General features: G+C 35.4%; 1 protein-coding gene across 1 annotated transcript; it reads right to left on the bottom strand.

Moving 5' to 3' along the window:
- Positions 1–1,480: 1,480 nt before the first annotated feature.
- Positions 1,481–10,888, bottom strand: LOC145955057 (uncharacterized). The gene is made up of 3 exons (XM_083069757.1): positions 10,802–10,888; positions 10,625–10,729; positions 1,481–1,771 (listed from the first exon to the last, which is right to left on the bottom strand). Exons 1-3 carry the CDS (start codon positions 10,886–10,888, stop codon positions 1,481–1,483), a joined length of 483 nt encoding a protein of 160 aa, XP_082925883.1.
- Positions 10,889–17,206: the final 6,318 nt, after the last annotated feature.

The raw sequence follows: 17,206 nt of genomic DNA, 5'->3' as shown, positions 1-17,206 counted from the left end.
GCAAGATCCTTCATCTTGTTTGGATTGATTGGAGGAAGACAAGGGCAAACACGATCAAGATAGACAAAAATTTGATTATCTTGATTTGTGTATAGAGAAAGGGGTAAATATAGTTGTATTGGTGTATCTATACAAAGACGCAAATGGCCAAATGCAACAAAGTCAGACACAGAAAGAGAGCGATAAAGACGTATATGTATAGGGGTGAATTTGTTTGGTAGGTTGACGAATTCTACCTTTGGTACATATGGTGGAGATTTTCTTTGACAACACTACTAGAAAAATTAAAATTAGAGAGGAAAAAAATCTGTCACTAATCTTTATAAAATCCATCACAAATAAATTAGTGACAGAAATGATTCCGTCACAAAAATTGGTGTCACAAAATATTTAGTGACGAATAATTTTCTTCGTCACAATTAGTGACGGAATTAAGGCATCACAAACAATATAATTTCCGTCACTAATTTCTAATAATAAATGTTTAGAAATTAATAAAAATTCGTCGCAATTTGTGAGGAACTGTCTCCGTCACAAATTTGAGAGGTATGTGAGTCCGTCACAAATTGTGATGATGAATAAAATCCCTCACAGATTGTGATGAATAGAATCCGTCACAAACTGTGATGACTAGTATCTGTCACAAACTGTGATGACTTTAATTGACTAGAATCCATCACAATTTGCGACGAATAAAATCCGTCACAAACTATGATGACTAGTATCCGTCACAAACTGTGATGACCAGAATTGACTAGAATCCGTCACAAACTATGATGACTAGTATCTGTCACAAACTGTGATGACCAGAATTGACTAGAATCCGTCACACTTTGCGATGGATAAAATCTGTCACTAACTGTGATGACCAAAATCCGTCACAAACTGGGATGAATCCCTCACAAACTGGGCGTCTGTGATAACTAAATTTGTGATGAATAACTACGAAATCTGTCACAAACTGTTGTGCTGAATGAAATCCATCATTGATAAATAAAATCCGTCACAAATTGCAAATTATTTTTTCGTAAATTTGTAAAGAATATATTTTTATCCTGTAATTGTGATTAACAAATAATTTATTAATTAATCAAAAAAGTTGAATTTATTGTCTATTTGTTTAAAAAATTAACAAAATAAGTAATTAAGAAAAATTTCTCAATTCTATAAAAGCATGTAACTAAACACGAATATAAGAAAGTCAAGCATACCATAGATACAAATAACACCAAATATAACAAAGTTTATAACTTTAGTTGATCCCTAATGTATGATAAGTACTATAGTAAAACTTAAACATAAAAAATTATATGTTTAAAGAATAGTAAACATAATAGTAAAAGATAATGCATCCTTAAACATCTATATCATGATCATCATCTAACTCATTATCATCAGATTGTACAGTGTCAGCATCATGTGTAGGAGGAGGTTGGGGAGGACGAGAAGATTGAGAAAACATCTCCATAAATTGCTTTAGCTACTCACGAACCAACCGAGACTCTTCATGTGAAGCACGAATCAAATCTGCATGGCTTTGCAATTGTTCTTTCAATGATTTGTTTTCTTCAGACAAATTTGAAACAAGATTTTTCATTTGTTCATACTCAGGAATTGAGATACCCTCTAAGAATGTAGAAGAAGAAGGTTTATACTTCCCAACCTCTGAACCTAAACCAAATATTCTTCCTTTATCGTTCACACCACCACCAGCATCATAGAAAATACTATTTTCAGATTGCACACTAGAGGCAGCATGATCTCCCGATAACTATTGTGACTCTCTTTCAGATAACCGTCTTTGATACTCATTCTATAAAAAAAAAAGTAAGAAACAAAAGTATATAAACATTAATGACAATAAAAGATCTCATGAATGTCATGAATGATGCAAAGAATTTGATGGAGGAGGCCCATGGACTAAGGGCCCAACTACTAGAGCCATGGCAAGGATGATGCATGAAGAGTGGGCCCAAGCCCAAGGAAAGCCCACTACTTTATTTTGTTGGGCTTTGTTTCAAGCCCATTAGATTAGGGTTAGCATAGGAGTGGGCCTTAGTGCCATGTATTTCTTTTGGGCCTTGTATTTTCGGCCTAGTAGTGTAGGAATGTCATTTAGAGGTCATGTGAATTTAGGGTTAATTAGGTTACATGTTAATCTCCATTAGCATGTAATTAGAAGCACATTTGGAGTGCATTTCGGCCATGTGCTACACATGCACAAGGTGTGATCCGAAATGCAACTCAAATAGCTTCCTAATTACATGCCAAATGAGTGCACATGGGGAGGTGGCCGGTTGGCACCAAAATTTGAATTTTAGAATTCAAATTTTGGCGCCTAGAGTTAAGTTAACCATACCATGGTTTTACTTAACTCTAGGTGAACCCAACTTAAAACCCTTAACCTAATTTCTATTATAAATACTTGTATGACCGGATTGTAGGATACTTTTGGATGATATATTGATGAGATTTCTTACCATAGAAATTGCCTATCCGAAAGTCACTCTCCTAAACTCTACCCTACTTGAGATCCTCTCCTTGTAGAGTTAGGAAAGCATTCCTTCTTCCGGACTTAGCTAGACGCAAGCTAGAGTCACATTGGAGCTTCTTGGAGCCTCCATTCCTTGTCAATCTTCCAAGGAACCGAGGAGCATTGAGGGAATTCTTGAGGATTTCCAAGTGGAACCTCATCAAGTGGTATCAAGAGCTTCGGTCTTCAAGAGATAAGTCATCTTCTTGAATTTTGATCCGTGGTTCAACTTGTCATCTTGTGTTCTTATTGTTCAATGTTTGAGTTCATGTCATTTTAGAGTTGATTCTTTCCTAGATCTATTTTCTTGTCTTAAAATTGATGGATCTAGTTTTGGATTTGCTTGAGTGATTCATATATGCATTTTACTTTGAATTGCTTCCATGAATCATGCTCCATTCTCTTGTGCTTAATTAGGAATTTTCTGCCTAATAGCCTTTGAATTTGTTTGAGTCATCTTTGCATCTTATTCGGTCATTTAAATGCTTGAGTCTTTTATTTTTAAATCCATGTCTAGTAGGTTTGTGTAGTTCTTTTATGTTCAACTATCTTAGCTATGCTTGTTGATCCTTGATTTTTGATTTGCACCTTGAAACCATTTTCTGGATTTGGCCGAGATCCATTTCTTTTCTTTGGTATAAGCTCATGAATTTTTGTTTCATTTTTGAGTTCATAAACTACTATTAGATCATTAGTAGTTTTCTTAGAATTTTAGGCTTCCAAAATTTTGAAAAAAATGTCTTACACAAAAATTCTTCAATCCGTGAGTGTTTGATCTTGTATCATTGGTGTGTGCTGAAAAATTGTGTTAGGATTGTAATTTGAATTTGAAAATTGGAGCCAAAACCGTGCATGTGCTACATAAACCAACCAAGCAACAAAAGCATGTCACATGTTCATTACATTTTGAACTAATTTGTGTGGCATTTGAATTTCAATTTGAATTCGGTTTTGGTGTTTCACTTAAGGTGTGACCGAGAGTTTGTGAGGTTCTTTTAAAGAAAAAGGCAACTCCTAAGATTTAAAAAAAAAAAAAAGAAAAAAAAAAAGAAAAGTTCAAAATCAAAAGTGAATTTAAAAAAAAAAAATATGCTAAACCTAATTTGAAAAGTAAAAGCCAAATTAAGGAGTTTAATTTCTCAATTTGTTCTTCTCGGTTTCTACTTGTTTTGGAGTCATTAAAAGGAATTTTCAGCTCACCTATTTTTGAGTGTTTGGTTTTGTGCATCTACTCTAGAACCTTTCTTAGGTTTGTTCTTCCTTGACCTAGTTTAATCTTGTCTTGTGTCATCTATATTCACTTCTTCTATTCTAATCTTCTTTCCTATAACTCTTCCATACTTGTCTTTGTTTGAATTCATCATGGAACTCAAATGTGACTTATGCTTGACCTAGTTTATCTCCTTAGAAGCTAGTTCTACAAGGGTCATCAAAAGAGGACTAAGAAAAGGAGGAGGAAAGGGAAAAGGAGGCTTTCGGATTTGGCTATCAAACACCAAACACTTGTGGCTGGAAATTTGAAGTGGCTGGCCTAGCAATTCCATGAAGACTTCTTGGAGATTCAATTGAAGATTGTACTTAAATTTTAAAAAAAAATTGTATAAGCATTAGTGACGGATTTTAGTGACCGATTTTACCTTACTAATTTGAATTTTGTTGCAAAATTTGGTCACTAATCCATCACTAATTCTTTGTGGCTGTTTTTAATACTTTATTTTAGCCACTTGTTCTTAGTTGTTTATACTTTGTATTTGGCCATTTCAAGGAGTGTCTTGGAAGTGTCTTTGGTACACAACCATCTCTCCTTAGGAATAGAATTTTCGTTAGTACTTGGTGGGAGTGGTCCTTGATTGATCTTTGGTATCTCTCAAGCTCTCACCTTAGGACACGTTTAGGTAGTTTAATTTTTGTTGCTTAATCCTTGTTTTACTTGCTTTTATACGGCTAGCTTATCATAGTTCATAAAAAAAAAAACATCCAAAATAATTTTCATTGAAAAGAATTTGGTAAAGATTAACTACAAAGGGGATTAGTAATTTTTACTTGAAGAGGCTTGGTTTTTAAGTGGCTCTTAGTAGCTCACCTCCCTCCAAAGTTCAATTTGTATACATAATCCTCTAAGTACTTAGTCTTAACCTTGCATAAAAACAATTGCTTTTCAAAGTTCATTCATAAAAAATAATCTTTCACCTATAATGGAAGAATTTTCTACTCCTCATAGTGATACTAATTCAAGTGACAACAAAAGTTTTACTAAATTGTCACGTGAATTAAGATCACTAAAACTATGGAAAGAGCAAGAATTACAACAAAAACTTGAAAAAGAAGCTCAATTTGCTCTAATGGAGGAGGAAATTCGTTTATTAAAGGAGAAAGATAAAAGAAAACATCACCATGGTCAACATAGTTCCTATGCTCATAGTTCCACACTAGGAGAGTCAATGTATAATAGCCTAGCCTTAGGAGATCATTATCAACCACCTCCTAGGAGAATCCATAGGAACTCCACAACAAGGGAATCTAGGGTAGATCTCCCTTATTTTCATGGAAAAGATGATGTGGAGGGATACCTAGACTGGGAAATGAAAGTGGAACAAATCTTTACTTGCCACCAAGTAAGTGAAGAAAGAAAAGTTTCCCTAGCCACTTTGAGTTTTCAAGGTCATGCCATGTATTGGTGGACCTCTCTTGTGAGAGATAGGCGTCTCCATAATGAACCTCCAATTCAATATTGGAATGAATTAAGGAGTGCCTTGAGAAGAAGGCATATACCCTCTTATTACACTAGGGAGCTTATCAACAAGCTCCAAAGACTCCATCAAAAGAATATGACTGTGGAAGAATATAGACAAACAATGGAGTTGTACATCATGAGGGCTGGCATTAGAGAAGAGGAAAATATTACCATTGCTAGATTTTTGAGTGGATTATCCTATGAAATAAGAGATAAGGTTGAGCTTCTCCCTTATAGGGATTTGGATGATTTGGTTCAACTTTGCATAAAGGTTGAACAACAAAATTTACGAAAAGGTTTTAAAGTAAGCTCATACTCATCTTCTTTTTCTAAGGATAACTACAAGAGGGAAAGTAAGAAAAATGATTTTGACAAGAAAAATACTTCTTCCTCCAAAAATCTAGATAAAGGTAAAGAAAAAGATAAAAAAACAAACACCTCATACACTAACACCAAGTCTAGTGACATAAAATGCTTTAAGTGTCTTGGGAGAGGCCACATTGCTTCTCAATGCCCTAACAAAAAAGTGATGATTCTAAGGGGCCAAGACATTTATAGTAGCCATGATGAAGCTACTACTTCTTCATCTTCAAGTGAGGATGAAGAAGAAGCAAATGAAGAAGAGTCATGTGAGGTTACTTATCCTTATAATGGGGAACTTCTTATGATGAGAAGGGTCCTCAATAACCAACCTAGTGATACACAATCCCAAAGAGAGAACATCTTTCATACAAGATGTAACATTTCAAACAAGGCTTGTTCTCTCATAGTGGATAGTGGATCTTGGTGCAATTGTTGTAGCACTAGGATGGTTGAGAAGTTGGGATTGACTACCACACCCCACCCAAAACCTTATCAACTTCATTGGCTTAATGATGATGGGGATATGGTGGTCAACCAACAAGTGGAAGTAGAGTTTTCTATAGGGAACTATCAAGATAAAGTTAAATGTGATGTAGTTCCTATGGAGGCTTGTCATATTTTATTGGGTAGGCCATGGCAATTTGATAAACAAACTCATCATGATGGCCTAACTAATAAAATAACTTTCACTCATAAGGGTAAAAAGTTTGTACTTCATCCTTTGTCACCTTCACAAGTGATAGAAGATCAAGTACAAATGAAAGCCAAACGTGAGCAAGAAAAAGGAAAACCAAAAAAAGTTGAAAAAAAAAAAACTTCTAAAAATTGATGAAAAGGAGGATTCTAGAGAGATTAATGTTCCCTCTCTAGAGATAGTTCAAAAAGAGAGTTTTCAATCAAAACCTTTAAATAAAACTTCTCTCTTTATTGAACCATCTTCTCATATCCTCATGTGTAGAGGAACATTAACTTGCACTGCCACATCTTCTTTGAACACTTCTCTACCTCTTGAGGTGAAAAATCTTTTAAATCAATTTGATGATATATTTCCCAAGGAAGGTCCAATGGGACTTCCACCTTTTAGGGGAATAGAGCATCAAATAGATCTTGTTCCTGGGGCTAGTCTTCCAAATAGACCAGCTTATAGGACAAATCCACAAGAGACCAAAGAGATAGAGAAGCAAGTACAAGAGTTGTTGGGGAAGGGTTGGATTCAAAAGAGTCTAAGCCCTAGTGCTGTACCAGTCTTCTTGGTGCCAAAAAAAGATGGAAAATGGAGGATGTGTTGTGACTGTCGAGCTATCAACAACATCACCATCAAATATAGGCACCCAATTCCTAGGCTTGATGACATGCTTGATGAATTGCATGGGTCATCCATATTTTCCAAAGTAGATCTTAAGAGTGGCTATCACCAAATTAGAATCAAAGAAGGTGATGAGTGGAAAACCGCTTTTAAGACTAAATTTGGACTATATGAATGGTTAGTAATGCCTTTTGGGCTTACTAATGCACCTAGCACATTCATGAGGTTGATGAATCATGCCCTTAGGGATTGCATTGGGAAGTTTGTAGTTGTTTATTTTGATGATATTTTAATCTATAGCAAAAGTCTAAGTGATCATGTAGATCACCTAAGGCAAGTTTTTCTTGTCCTTAGAGACAATCACTTGTTTGCCAATATCGACAAGTGCACTTTTTGTGTAGATAATGTTATTTTTCTAGGTTTTGTGGTGAGTAAAAATGGGGTTCATGTGGACCCCGAGAAAATCAAAGCCATCCAAGAATGGCCTATTCCTACTAATGTAAGTGAAGTTAGGAGCTTCCATGGATTGGCAAGCTTTTATAGGAGATTTGTTCCTAACTTCTCTACATTAGCTTCCCCTCTCAATGAGTTGGTGAAGAAGGATGTGGTCTTTGAATGGACGGAAAAACATAACTTAGCTTTTCAAGATCTAAAGCATAAACTTACTCAAGCACCTGTTCTAGCTCTGCCTGATTTTTCTAAAACTTTTGAGCTAGAATGTGATGCTTCTGGACTTGGCATAGGCGCTGTCTTGTTACAAGGTGGTCATCCCATAGCTTATTTCAGTGAAAAACTTCATGGGGCTACCTTGAACTACCCTACCTATGACAAGGAGTTATATGCTTTAGTTCGTGCCCTTCAAACTTGGGAACATTATCTTGTGACCAAGGAATTTGTCATTCATAGTGATCATGAATCACTTAAATATTTGAAGGGTCAGCATAAATTAAATAAAAGGCATGCAAAATGGGTTGAGTACCTTGAACAATTTCCTTATGTCATCAAATATAAAAAAGGCTCTACAAATGTAGTGGCTGATGCTTTGTCTAGACGACATGTGTTATTAAATATCCTAGGTTCTCAAATTCTAGGATTTGATGATATTAAGGATTTGTATGAGAAAGACCTTGATTTTGCTAACTTTTATTCTTTATGTATTCAAAAACCTTACCAAGGTTACTATATTTCTGAGGGGTTTCTTTTTAAAGAAAACAAACTTTGTATACCCCAAGGATCTATTAGGAAACTTTTGGTTAAGGAGAGCCATGAGGGTGGGCTCATGGGGCATTTTGGAATGGAGAAAACTCTTTCACTTTTGAAAGAGAAATTCTTTTGGCCTCACATGAAACGTGCTGTCCAACGGTTTTGTAGTAGTTGCATTGCTTGTTTACAAGCAAAGTCTACCACAAAACCTCATGGATTATACACCCCCTTGCCCATCTCTTCTTCTCCTTGGGTAGACATTTCCATGGATTTTATCCTTGGATTGCCTAGAACTCAAAGAGGGAAAGATTCCATCTTTGTGGTAGTGGACCGTTTTAGCAAAATGGCACACTTTATTCCATGCCACAAAGTGGATGATGCAAGTCACATTGCTAAATTATTCTTTCAAGAAATTGTGAGACTTCATGGGTTACCTAAAACTATAGTTTCAGATAGAGATGTTAAGTTCCTAAGCCACTTTTGGAAAACTATTTGGGCTAGGTTAGGAACTAAACTTCTATTTTCTACCACATGTCATCCCCAAACTGATGGGCAAACTGAGGTAGTCAATAGGTCTCTAGGGACTATGTTGAGGGCAATCCTCAAAGGCAATAAAAAGTCATGGGATGACTATCTCCCTCATGTGGAGTTTGCCTATAATAGAGTGGTTCATAAGACCACTAACATGTCTCCTTTTGAGATTGTTTATGGTTTTAATCCTCTCACTCCATTAGATTTATTACCTCTACCCGATGTTGCTTCCTTTATTCATAAAGAAGGCACCTCTAGGGCTGAGTTTGTCAAGAAATTACATGAGAGGGTTCGAACTCATATTCAATCCCAAACTGAAAAATACCAAAAATATAATAATAAGGGTAGGAAAGAGGTTATCTTCAAGGAAGGTGACTGGGTTTGGCTCCACCTTAGGAAGGATCGGTTTCCTTCCAAACGAAAGTCCAAACTTAGTCCTCGAGGGGATGGTCCTTTCCAAATCCTTAAGAAAATCAATAATAATGCCTATGTCCTAGATCTCCCTTCTGAGTATGGTGTTAGTTCTAGTTTCAATGTTGCTGATTTGTCTCTTTTTACAGGACTACCCACACAAGAGGACGATGCTTTGGATTTGAGGACAAATCCTCTTCAAGAGGGAGGGGATGATGGAGGAGGCCCATGGACTAAGGGCCCAACTACTAGAGCCATGGCAAGGATGATGCATGAAGAGTGGGCCCAAGCCCAAGGAAAGCCCACTACTTTATTTTGTTGGGCTTTGTTTCAAGCCCATTAGATTAGGGTTAGCATAGGAGTGGGCCTTAGTGCCATGTATTTCTTTTGGGCCTTGTATTTTCGGACTAGTAGTGTAGGAATGTCATTTAGAGGTCATGTGAATTTAGGGTTAATTAGGTTACATGTGAATCTCCATTAGCATGTAATTAGAAGCACATTTGGAGTGCATTTCGGCCATGTGCTACACATGCACAAGGTGTGATCCGAAATGCAACTCAAATAGCTTCCTAATTACATGCCAAATGAGTGCACATGGGGAGGTGGCCGGTTGGCACCAAAATTTGAATTTTAGAATTCAAATTTTGGCGCCTAGAGTTAAGTTAACCATACCATGGTTTTACTTAACTCTAGGTGAACCCAACTTAAAACCCTTAACCTAATTTCTATTATAAATACTTGTATGACCGGATTGTAGGATACTTTTGGATGATATATTGATGAGATTTCTTACCATAGAAATTGCCTATCCGAAAGTCACTCTCCTAAACTCTACCCTACTTGAGATCCTCTCCTTGTAGAGTTAGGAAAGCATTCCTTCTTCCGGACTTAGCTAGACGCAAGCTAGAGTCACATTGGAGCTTCTTGGAGCCTCCATTCCTTGTCAATCTTCCAAGGAACTGAGGAGCATTGAGGGAATTCTTGAGGATTTCCAAGTGGAACCTCATCAGAATTATGCAAGAAGAACACACAAAAATACTTAGTAAAAAGTCTAAGATGTAACTTATGAGCAACACATCACTAAATAAGTATGAATTCCAATGAAATTAGTAACTTGTAAACCTAGATGCAACACCACATACACATGAATCTCATTGAATTGCAATTAGTAAACTAAGATGTAGAGATGGTAGCACTTCACATTACATGAAACTAAAATTGAGCACAACCAATAAGGTGAAATGATTCTATGTTCACATAATTCAGTAAAAAATTCAAATCATATAAAAAAATTACATACTATAAATGGTATAGCTTGCAATTTTGAGACCATTAACTGTAACCTATCTTAATATGTCAAGTCGATAGTGAAGGACAGAACATGACAACTTTCACAGTACCATAACCATTGTTGAAACATAACCATTGTTGTGTCTCTAATATAACCATTATATGTCAAGTCTTGCAAACATAATCATTGTTATCTCTCTAACAGAATCAATCAACTTCTTTATAATTCAATATATATAAAATTATAACTTACCGCTATCCTTTCTGCCTTGGAAGACACCCATGTATTCCCGTTCGCTGTCTTATGGGTCTTTTGGAATAGGTCCCAACATGTTGGAGTCATATCTGTAGATATTTTCTGAAGGAACAAAGAGTAATCTAGTTTAATTTTAAATTTTGCTCCTGAAAAGAAAAAGTAAATATTACTTACCAATCTCTTAAAATGCTCAGAAGTAGGAATGGATCCTCCAGTATGCAATGAACCATCAGAAGAATTTCTATTATTAGCATTAGTCATTTACTTTTGTTTCCAATTCTCATCATTCCATTTTTGTTGAAGTTCTACACGTTTTTGCTTTGGAATCCAACTCCCTATATCAATGCCTCGTCGCACCCTATACATAGCATTTGAAAGCCCTTCAAATGCTTTATGGTCAAATGCTTTTCTTATTTGTGCATCATGATCAAGCAGCCACTTGAACTTTCTCTACATCAAAAATTTATAAAATATTATTTAAACAATGTGCAATTTAATGCAATGAAAAATATAAAATGACTATTATAATATTTGTAGTTCTTTATACCTGAAACTCTTCAAACCACATGTTTGCCACACCTTCATTAGTTCTTTTAACCTATCCATATGATTCCCATGACCCTTCAAACTTCCCTTTGATTATTCTTGAAATTTCACGGGTAGGGTGAATTGGTGGGTCGAATCTATAAAAATAAAATAGAAGAACTAAAATAACTTATAATGCGAAACATGTTTATATTGATCTAAAAGAAAAGAATTATTCATACTTACGTGTTTTGTGGACCTGGGCGAATCCAAATACGTCCATCAGAGTCAAAACTTCCAATTTCTAAAGATGGATCAATAGAGGATGATGATCCAACAATTGGACTACCAGTAGCATCAATGGAGGGATTTGTTTGTGGTCTTTCAATCATATTTGGGAATTGTGTCAAAGAAACATGTGGGGTAGGTATAGAATGGTTAGTTTGAGGAACTAAATGTGGTTGGGAAGTGGAAGTAACATGAGGGGTAGGTGTAGCTTGGTTACTTTGGGGAGTTATAGGTGTTTGGGAGGTGGAACCATGTGTAGGTTGTGTAGTACAATGAGAGGGTTCTCCAATAGAATGTGTTGGCTGAGAAGTAGAAGGTGGTGGCATAATGGTGGTACCTCTACCTCTCCCTCTTCCCCTACCTCTACTAATACCTCTACCAGTGCCTCTCCCTCTTCCTCTATCAGTCATGTTATTGCTCATAATCTATATACACAATGTACAACATTAACAAATAAAGTTTATTAAGACATCAATAATAAGTTCAAGATTAACAAATAATATCTACTATATAGTAATATATGCATATCCACAACAACCACAAGATTATGACATCAAAGTCTATTAATGCACACATATCAACAACAATTACAACATTACTTGATGTCAATATGAAACATGAAATTAAGTTAATTATTCTTCTTCTATTACATAAAAGAGTCAATATGAAACATGAGATTAAGTTAATTTGAATCTATATCTTCATAAGTTTCATCATAATCGTCTTCATTACTTGATGTCAATTGTATGTCTTCTTCTTTTTCTTCTTCTTCTTCTTCTTCTATTTCATTTGGAACTTCCTCTGCTATGCCCATACTATCAACAAGACTTTGTTGAAAATCATCATTTGAAACAACTAAAGGCATTTGTTGTAGATCATCATCTTGGTAAGCAACATTTGTTTCAAATTTATCATTTTCTAATGATTGAATTATATTTCGTGCCTTGGTTTTTATGACACCAAACCAACCTTGTTGTCCCTCAGGAAAGGATGTAAAATACACTTGTTCTGCTTGTTGAGCTAGTATAAAAGGATCATAAGTATGATATCTCCTAGATTTTTTAATTTCAACATTGCCATAAATATCTATTTTTGTCCCTTGAGAACTGGAATCAAACCAGTCACATTTAAATAAAACCAACTTCTTGTTAGGCCACCCAGTGTACTCAAATTCACAAATATCAATTAACAGTCCATAATAATCATTTTCCATTACTTCATATTGGCCTCCTCGCACACAAACATGATGGTTTGTTGTACTCATTCCCTCATTTTGGGATTTAGTTACAAACTTGTATAAATTGATAGCACAATTAGGCCATTTTGTGACTTTTCTAATAGGGCCCCATGCCAAACTCCTTAAAAGCACATCATCAATTGCATTATCAAGGTTAAACACCTACATTTGATACTTTGTTAGTCAAAGCTATTAAAATAAGGTACCTTGTTTGAAATAAAATAATTATTTCACGTACATGTGTTTTAAACCAAGTAGAAAAGTTCATGGAAATTTCCTTGTCTAGGTTGGCATCATTTATCTCAGGGTTCAATTCCCGTAACAAATGCGAGTACATACTGCATATCCAAGATTAGGATTTAATCATTTTTAAGTCTGATTTAAATTTATAACACGATGTTAATATTAAATATACTTAATTTAAGTAAGGAACCACCTCTGGACAATTTAAAAGAACATACAAATGTGCAACTTCCATTTCCTTCTCTTCCAAGGTAGAATTGATACGTTTCCCAAAAAGACGACATGGATAATTGAAAATTGACAATGGAGGATATGAAGAAGATTGTTCACCGTCATCATTTAATGACACTCTTGTTCTCCTTGATGGAATATGGGAAGGATAATAATATGATGCAAATATCGACATCTCCTCAAGTAAATATGCTTTACAAATCGAGCCTTGCACATAAGCTTGGTTTGTAACTTTCATTTTTAACGATCCTATAAACCTATGAAAAAGTAAGTCTTAAAATTCAAGCAAAAAAAAAGCATATTGTCATAGATTTAATATTAATAATAACTAACCTTTCAAATGGATACATCCATCTATATTGAACAGGGCCACCAACTCTTGCTTCATATGCTAAATGAATTGGTAGATGTTTCATTGAGTCAAAAAAACTTGGAGGGAATATTTGTTCTAGTTTGCACATTATGATTGGAATGTTATCTTGTAACACACACAACTTCTCTTCTGAAAGCAAGGATGAAGTAATTTCTCTAAAGAATTGACTAAACTCAGTAAGAGTGTTCCATATAGGCTTAGGCAACACTTTGAATGCGAGTGAAAGCAAACGTTGCATAAACACATGACAATCATGACTTTTCATGCCAAATAACTTTGCATCCTCAAGTCAACTCACCTACTCAAATTGGAAGCATAACCATCTGGAAGCTTGAGACTTATAACCCATTGCCAAAAAGCTAGTCTTTGTTGTTTGGTTAATGTATATTGTGCCTTTGGCTTTACAAGGTTCCCAGTCCTCCCAACATGTAGTTCTAAACCTCTACGCTTACAATGAACTTCCAAGTCCTTTCTAGATTTGATAGTATCCTTTGTTTTTCCTTTGGTATCCATGACTGTGAACAAAATATTGAGAAATACGTTTCTCTCAATGTGCATCACATCAAGATTATGTCGAAGAAGATTTGTCTTCCAATGTGGTAATTCCCAAAAAATACTTCATTTTGTCCAATTGTGCTCTTTCTGATGGAAATATAATGCCCAAGGATCCCTTTGGAAGAGGTAAGACCAACAAGGGTGAAGGTTGATCCAAGGAGGCTCACACTTGAAGACCATTGGGCCTTTAACTAGGTCCATGGTTAGGAGGCTAGAGGAGGCTTCTAGAGAGGAGGTGCTTCTTAGACCTATGCTCAATATGAGTATTGAGTATGATTCCTCCTTTTAGTCTCATAGTCTCTATTGTACATACATTGTATAGTTTGATTTCTTGTACCTTGTATATAGTAGATACTTGTATAGGTGTATTTTTGCCTTTGTATTTGTGAGGCACTTTATTTCCTTTTATTAGCTATTGTATATTGTTTCTAGGGTAGGTTACTTGGACACTTTGACTCCATTTAACCTAATCTAGAAATACACTATTTTCCTAGTTTTCTAGTAGTAGGATTGGGAGTGGCATTAGCAAGCAAGAGAGTGTAACTAGCAAGCTAGAGAGTGTTACTAGCAATTGGACCTAGAGATGGGCCTAGGCAAAATTTTACATATTAGACTCATTTTACTCCTAATTTTTCATAGATTTGATTTAGCTAGGTTTCATTCACATTGGATGAACCTAACTAAACCAAATCAACATTTTTTCAAAACTAGTTGGAGTAAAATAAAGTCCATGAGCCGCCCACCTTGATTTGTGTTCACATTGCTTGTTCACACTCAAGCTTAGAAGCTTGAAGCACAAGCTTCTCCTTAGCTTGCCTACCAAGCAAGCTAAGTGAGTAGCTTGCTCTCCAAGCCTCTAGACCATGGATGGTTAGCTAGACCTTATGATAGCAAACTTTGGAGAAGTGATGGATGATCTTCTCCACGGATTTGCTTAGGCCGGATCTTCTTCAATGGAGACTTGATTCTTCAACTTAAGAACACTTAGAAGCTAAGAACTCACGGATGAACTCAACCTAGAACTAGGAGGGAAGCATCCAAGCTCAAGCATCAATGGAGAGCACACTTCAAAGAGAAGGATTCTAAGGTGAAATCCTAAGGTTTTGAAGATGAACTCTAAAGGACTTTTGAGAGAGGAAACTCGGCCAATGGCTCACAAATTTCTATTATGATCAAAAGTCAATACAAAAATGTGAAGGGAGGACTTAAGTATGCACGGAAATGAAGCACATAGGCACCTAAACCAAAGCTACACAAATTGGCGCCTAAAGTTTGAATTCAAATTTGAAATTTGAATTCAAACTTTGGTGCACATGTGTAAGTCCGAAAATTTAGGTACCAAGGTGCATTTAGGTCTGATTTGAGAGTCATTTAGGGTAAATTTGAGTGTCACATGTTCAGCCACCAATGGTGCAAAACATGTGACTCAAATGTAACTTAAATGGCTTCCAAATTAAACCTAGTTTAACCTAATTAGCATACTTTAGTATTCCTTGTATTTTCCTATTCTAATGACCTAATTACATTGGTCAAACAATTACAATGGAAAGGAAAAATTACAAGAATGAAAATGAGCCCAATATTGGGTACCAAAAGCCCAAAGGCCCATGAAGCCCAAAACTAGGCCCAACAAGCCTAAAACCTAAAATGCTACTCTATGTGGTCCAAAATACAAGACCAACATATATGATACCTATACTAACATGATGTATACAAAACATATGAAAACAAAATATGGCCCATGAAAAGTTCAACTTGGGCCTTCCCAGGCCCATCAGGCCCATTGGGCCCTGACTGGCCCAAACCTTCGTGTCTAGCCAACTCCTCTTGGCTCCTTCAATATGTCACCTCTTGCCTTCCTAGGCATGATTCCATCATCCCCTCCCTCTTGAAAAGGATTTGTCCTCAAATCACGAGGATGCATGGAATAAGAAACATCACCTACATACACAACAAACCATGTATAAGAGGTGACATGTTTATGATGAGAAAATGGATTATGGATCCTAAGAGGAGTCCTTATATCTAGCCTAAGAAAAAATAAACTATCAAAATTAGACTCCCTAAAAGTAGAAATAGGCTCCTCTCCTAAGCATAACCTAGAAGTAAAACCTAAGAATGTAATAACACTATGACTAAGACAATGAAAAGAATGATTTTTAAACACTACAATATCTTGCCTAAAATACCCTAAATGGTAGCCTAGGCTTTTCCTAAAATATAAAGAAAAGAATACTAGAAAACGTCCTAAACAATTTTGAATCATATTGTTTGGTAGATAAAATGTCTTGGAAAATCTTGAAAACTCATATAAACTATTTTTGTCTTGTAGGGAAGGGTGCAAATTAAGTTCAAATAAAGATGAACTTCCCATAAGATCAAAAATAGAATATGAAATATGACAAGATGTATCTATCAAACAATATATTCCAAAATTTGGGTGCTTTATTAGAACAACTATGGTAGAAGGATTCCTAAAGAGAGGAAGGCTATCTTCCTTGGGCACCTCCAAGGAAGTAGCACAAGAAGTGGAACTAAATGTAGTCCACTCCTTATTCACTACATCTTGAAGTTGAGATTCATTTTTCTTTAGAATGATTTGTTCTTGAATCTTTACTTCATGACTAGTGGTAAGATTAGGGTAAGAGTTAAGGTCTTTATTTATGAAGAGAGTATTTTGTAAATGATTTTTAGTGGTAGAACAACTCTCTTCACTCACAAGTCCTTTAGAGGAATTATTTTCCTCCTTACTCTTCCCTAAGAGAAATGCCTTTTTTCTTTCTTTTTCTCTTGTTTTTCTCAATTTTTCTTTTGCTAAAAGTTTTTCTCTCTTTTGTTTAATAATGTGAATTTCTTCCTCTAAAATTGCAATTTGTGCTTTTTTTTTCAAGTTTTTCTTTTTCTTTTTTTTAAAGCTTCTTGCTTTGTCCAAGGTGTTAGTGATTTAAGCCTTTGAGTAGAATGTGAAAAACCTTTTGGAGAGCTGAATTCACTACCACTTGAGAAATATTTTCTCATGATTAAACAAAAGAATTTTTTTGTATATGCTATGCAAAAAGTTATAAAATGTTTTTGGTATTTTCTAGGAATGAAAATAACACTTGGAAGTCTAAGTGTACAAGTTGCA

This window comes from Cajanus cajan, chromosome 1 (genome assembly GCF_000230855.2).
Source record: "Cajanus cajan strain Asha chromosome 1, NIPB_CcT2T_4, whole genome shotgun sequence".
Taxonomy (NCBI): Eukaryota; Viridiplantae; Streptophyta; class Magnoliopsida; order Fabales; family Fabaceae; genus Cajanus; species Cajanus cajan.
This window is presented reverse-complemented; position numbering and strand designations above follow the sequence as displayed.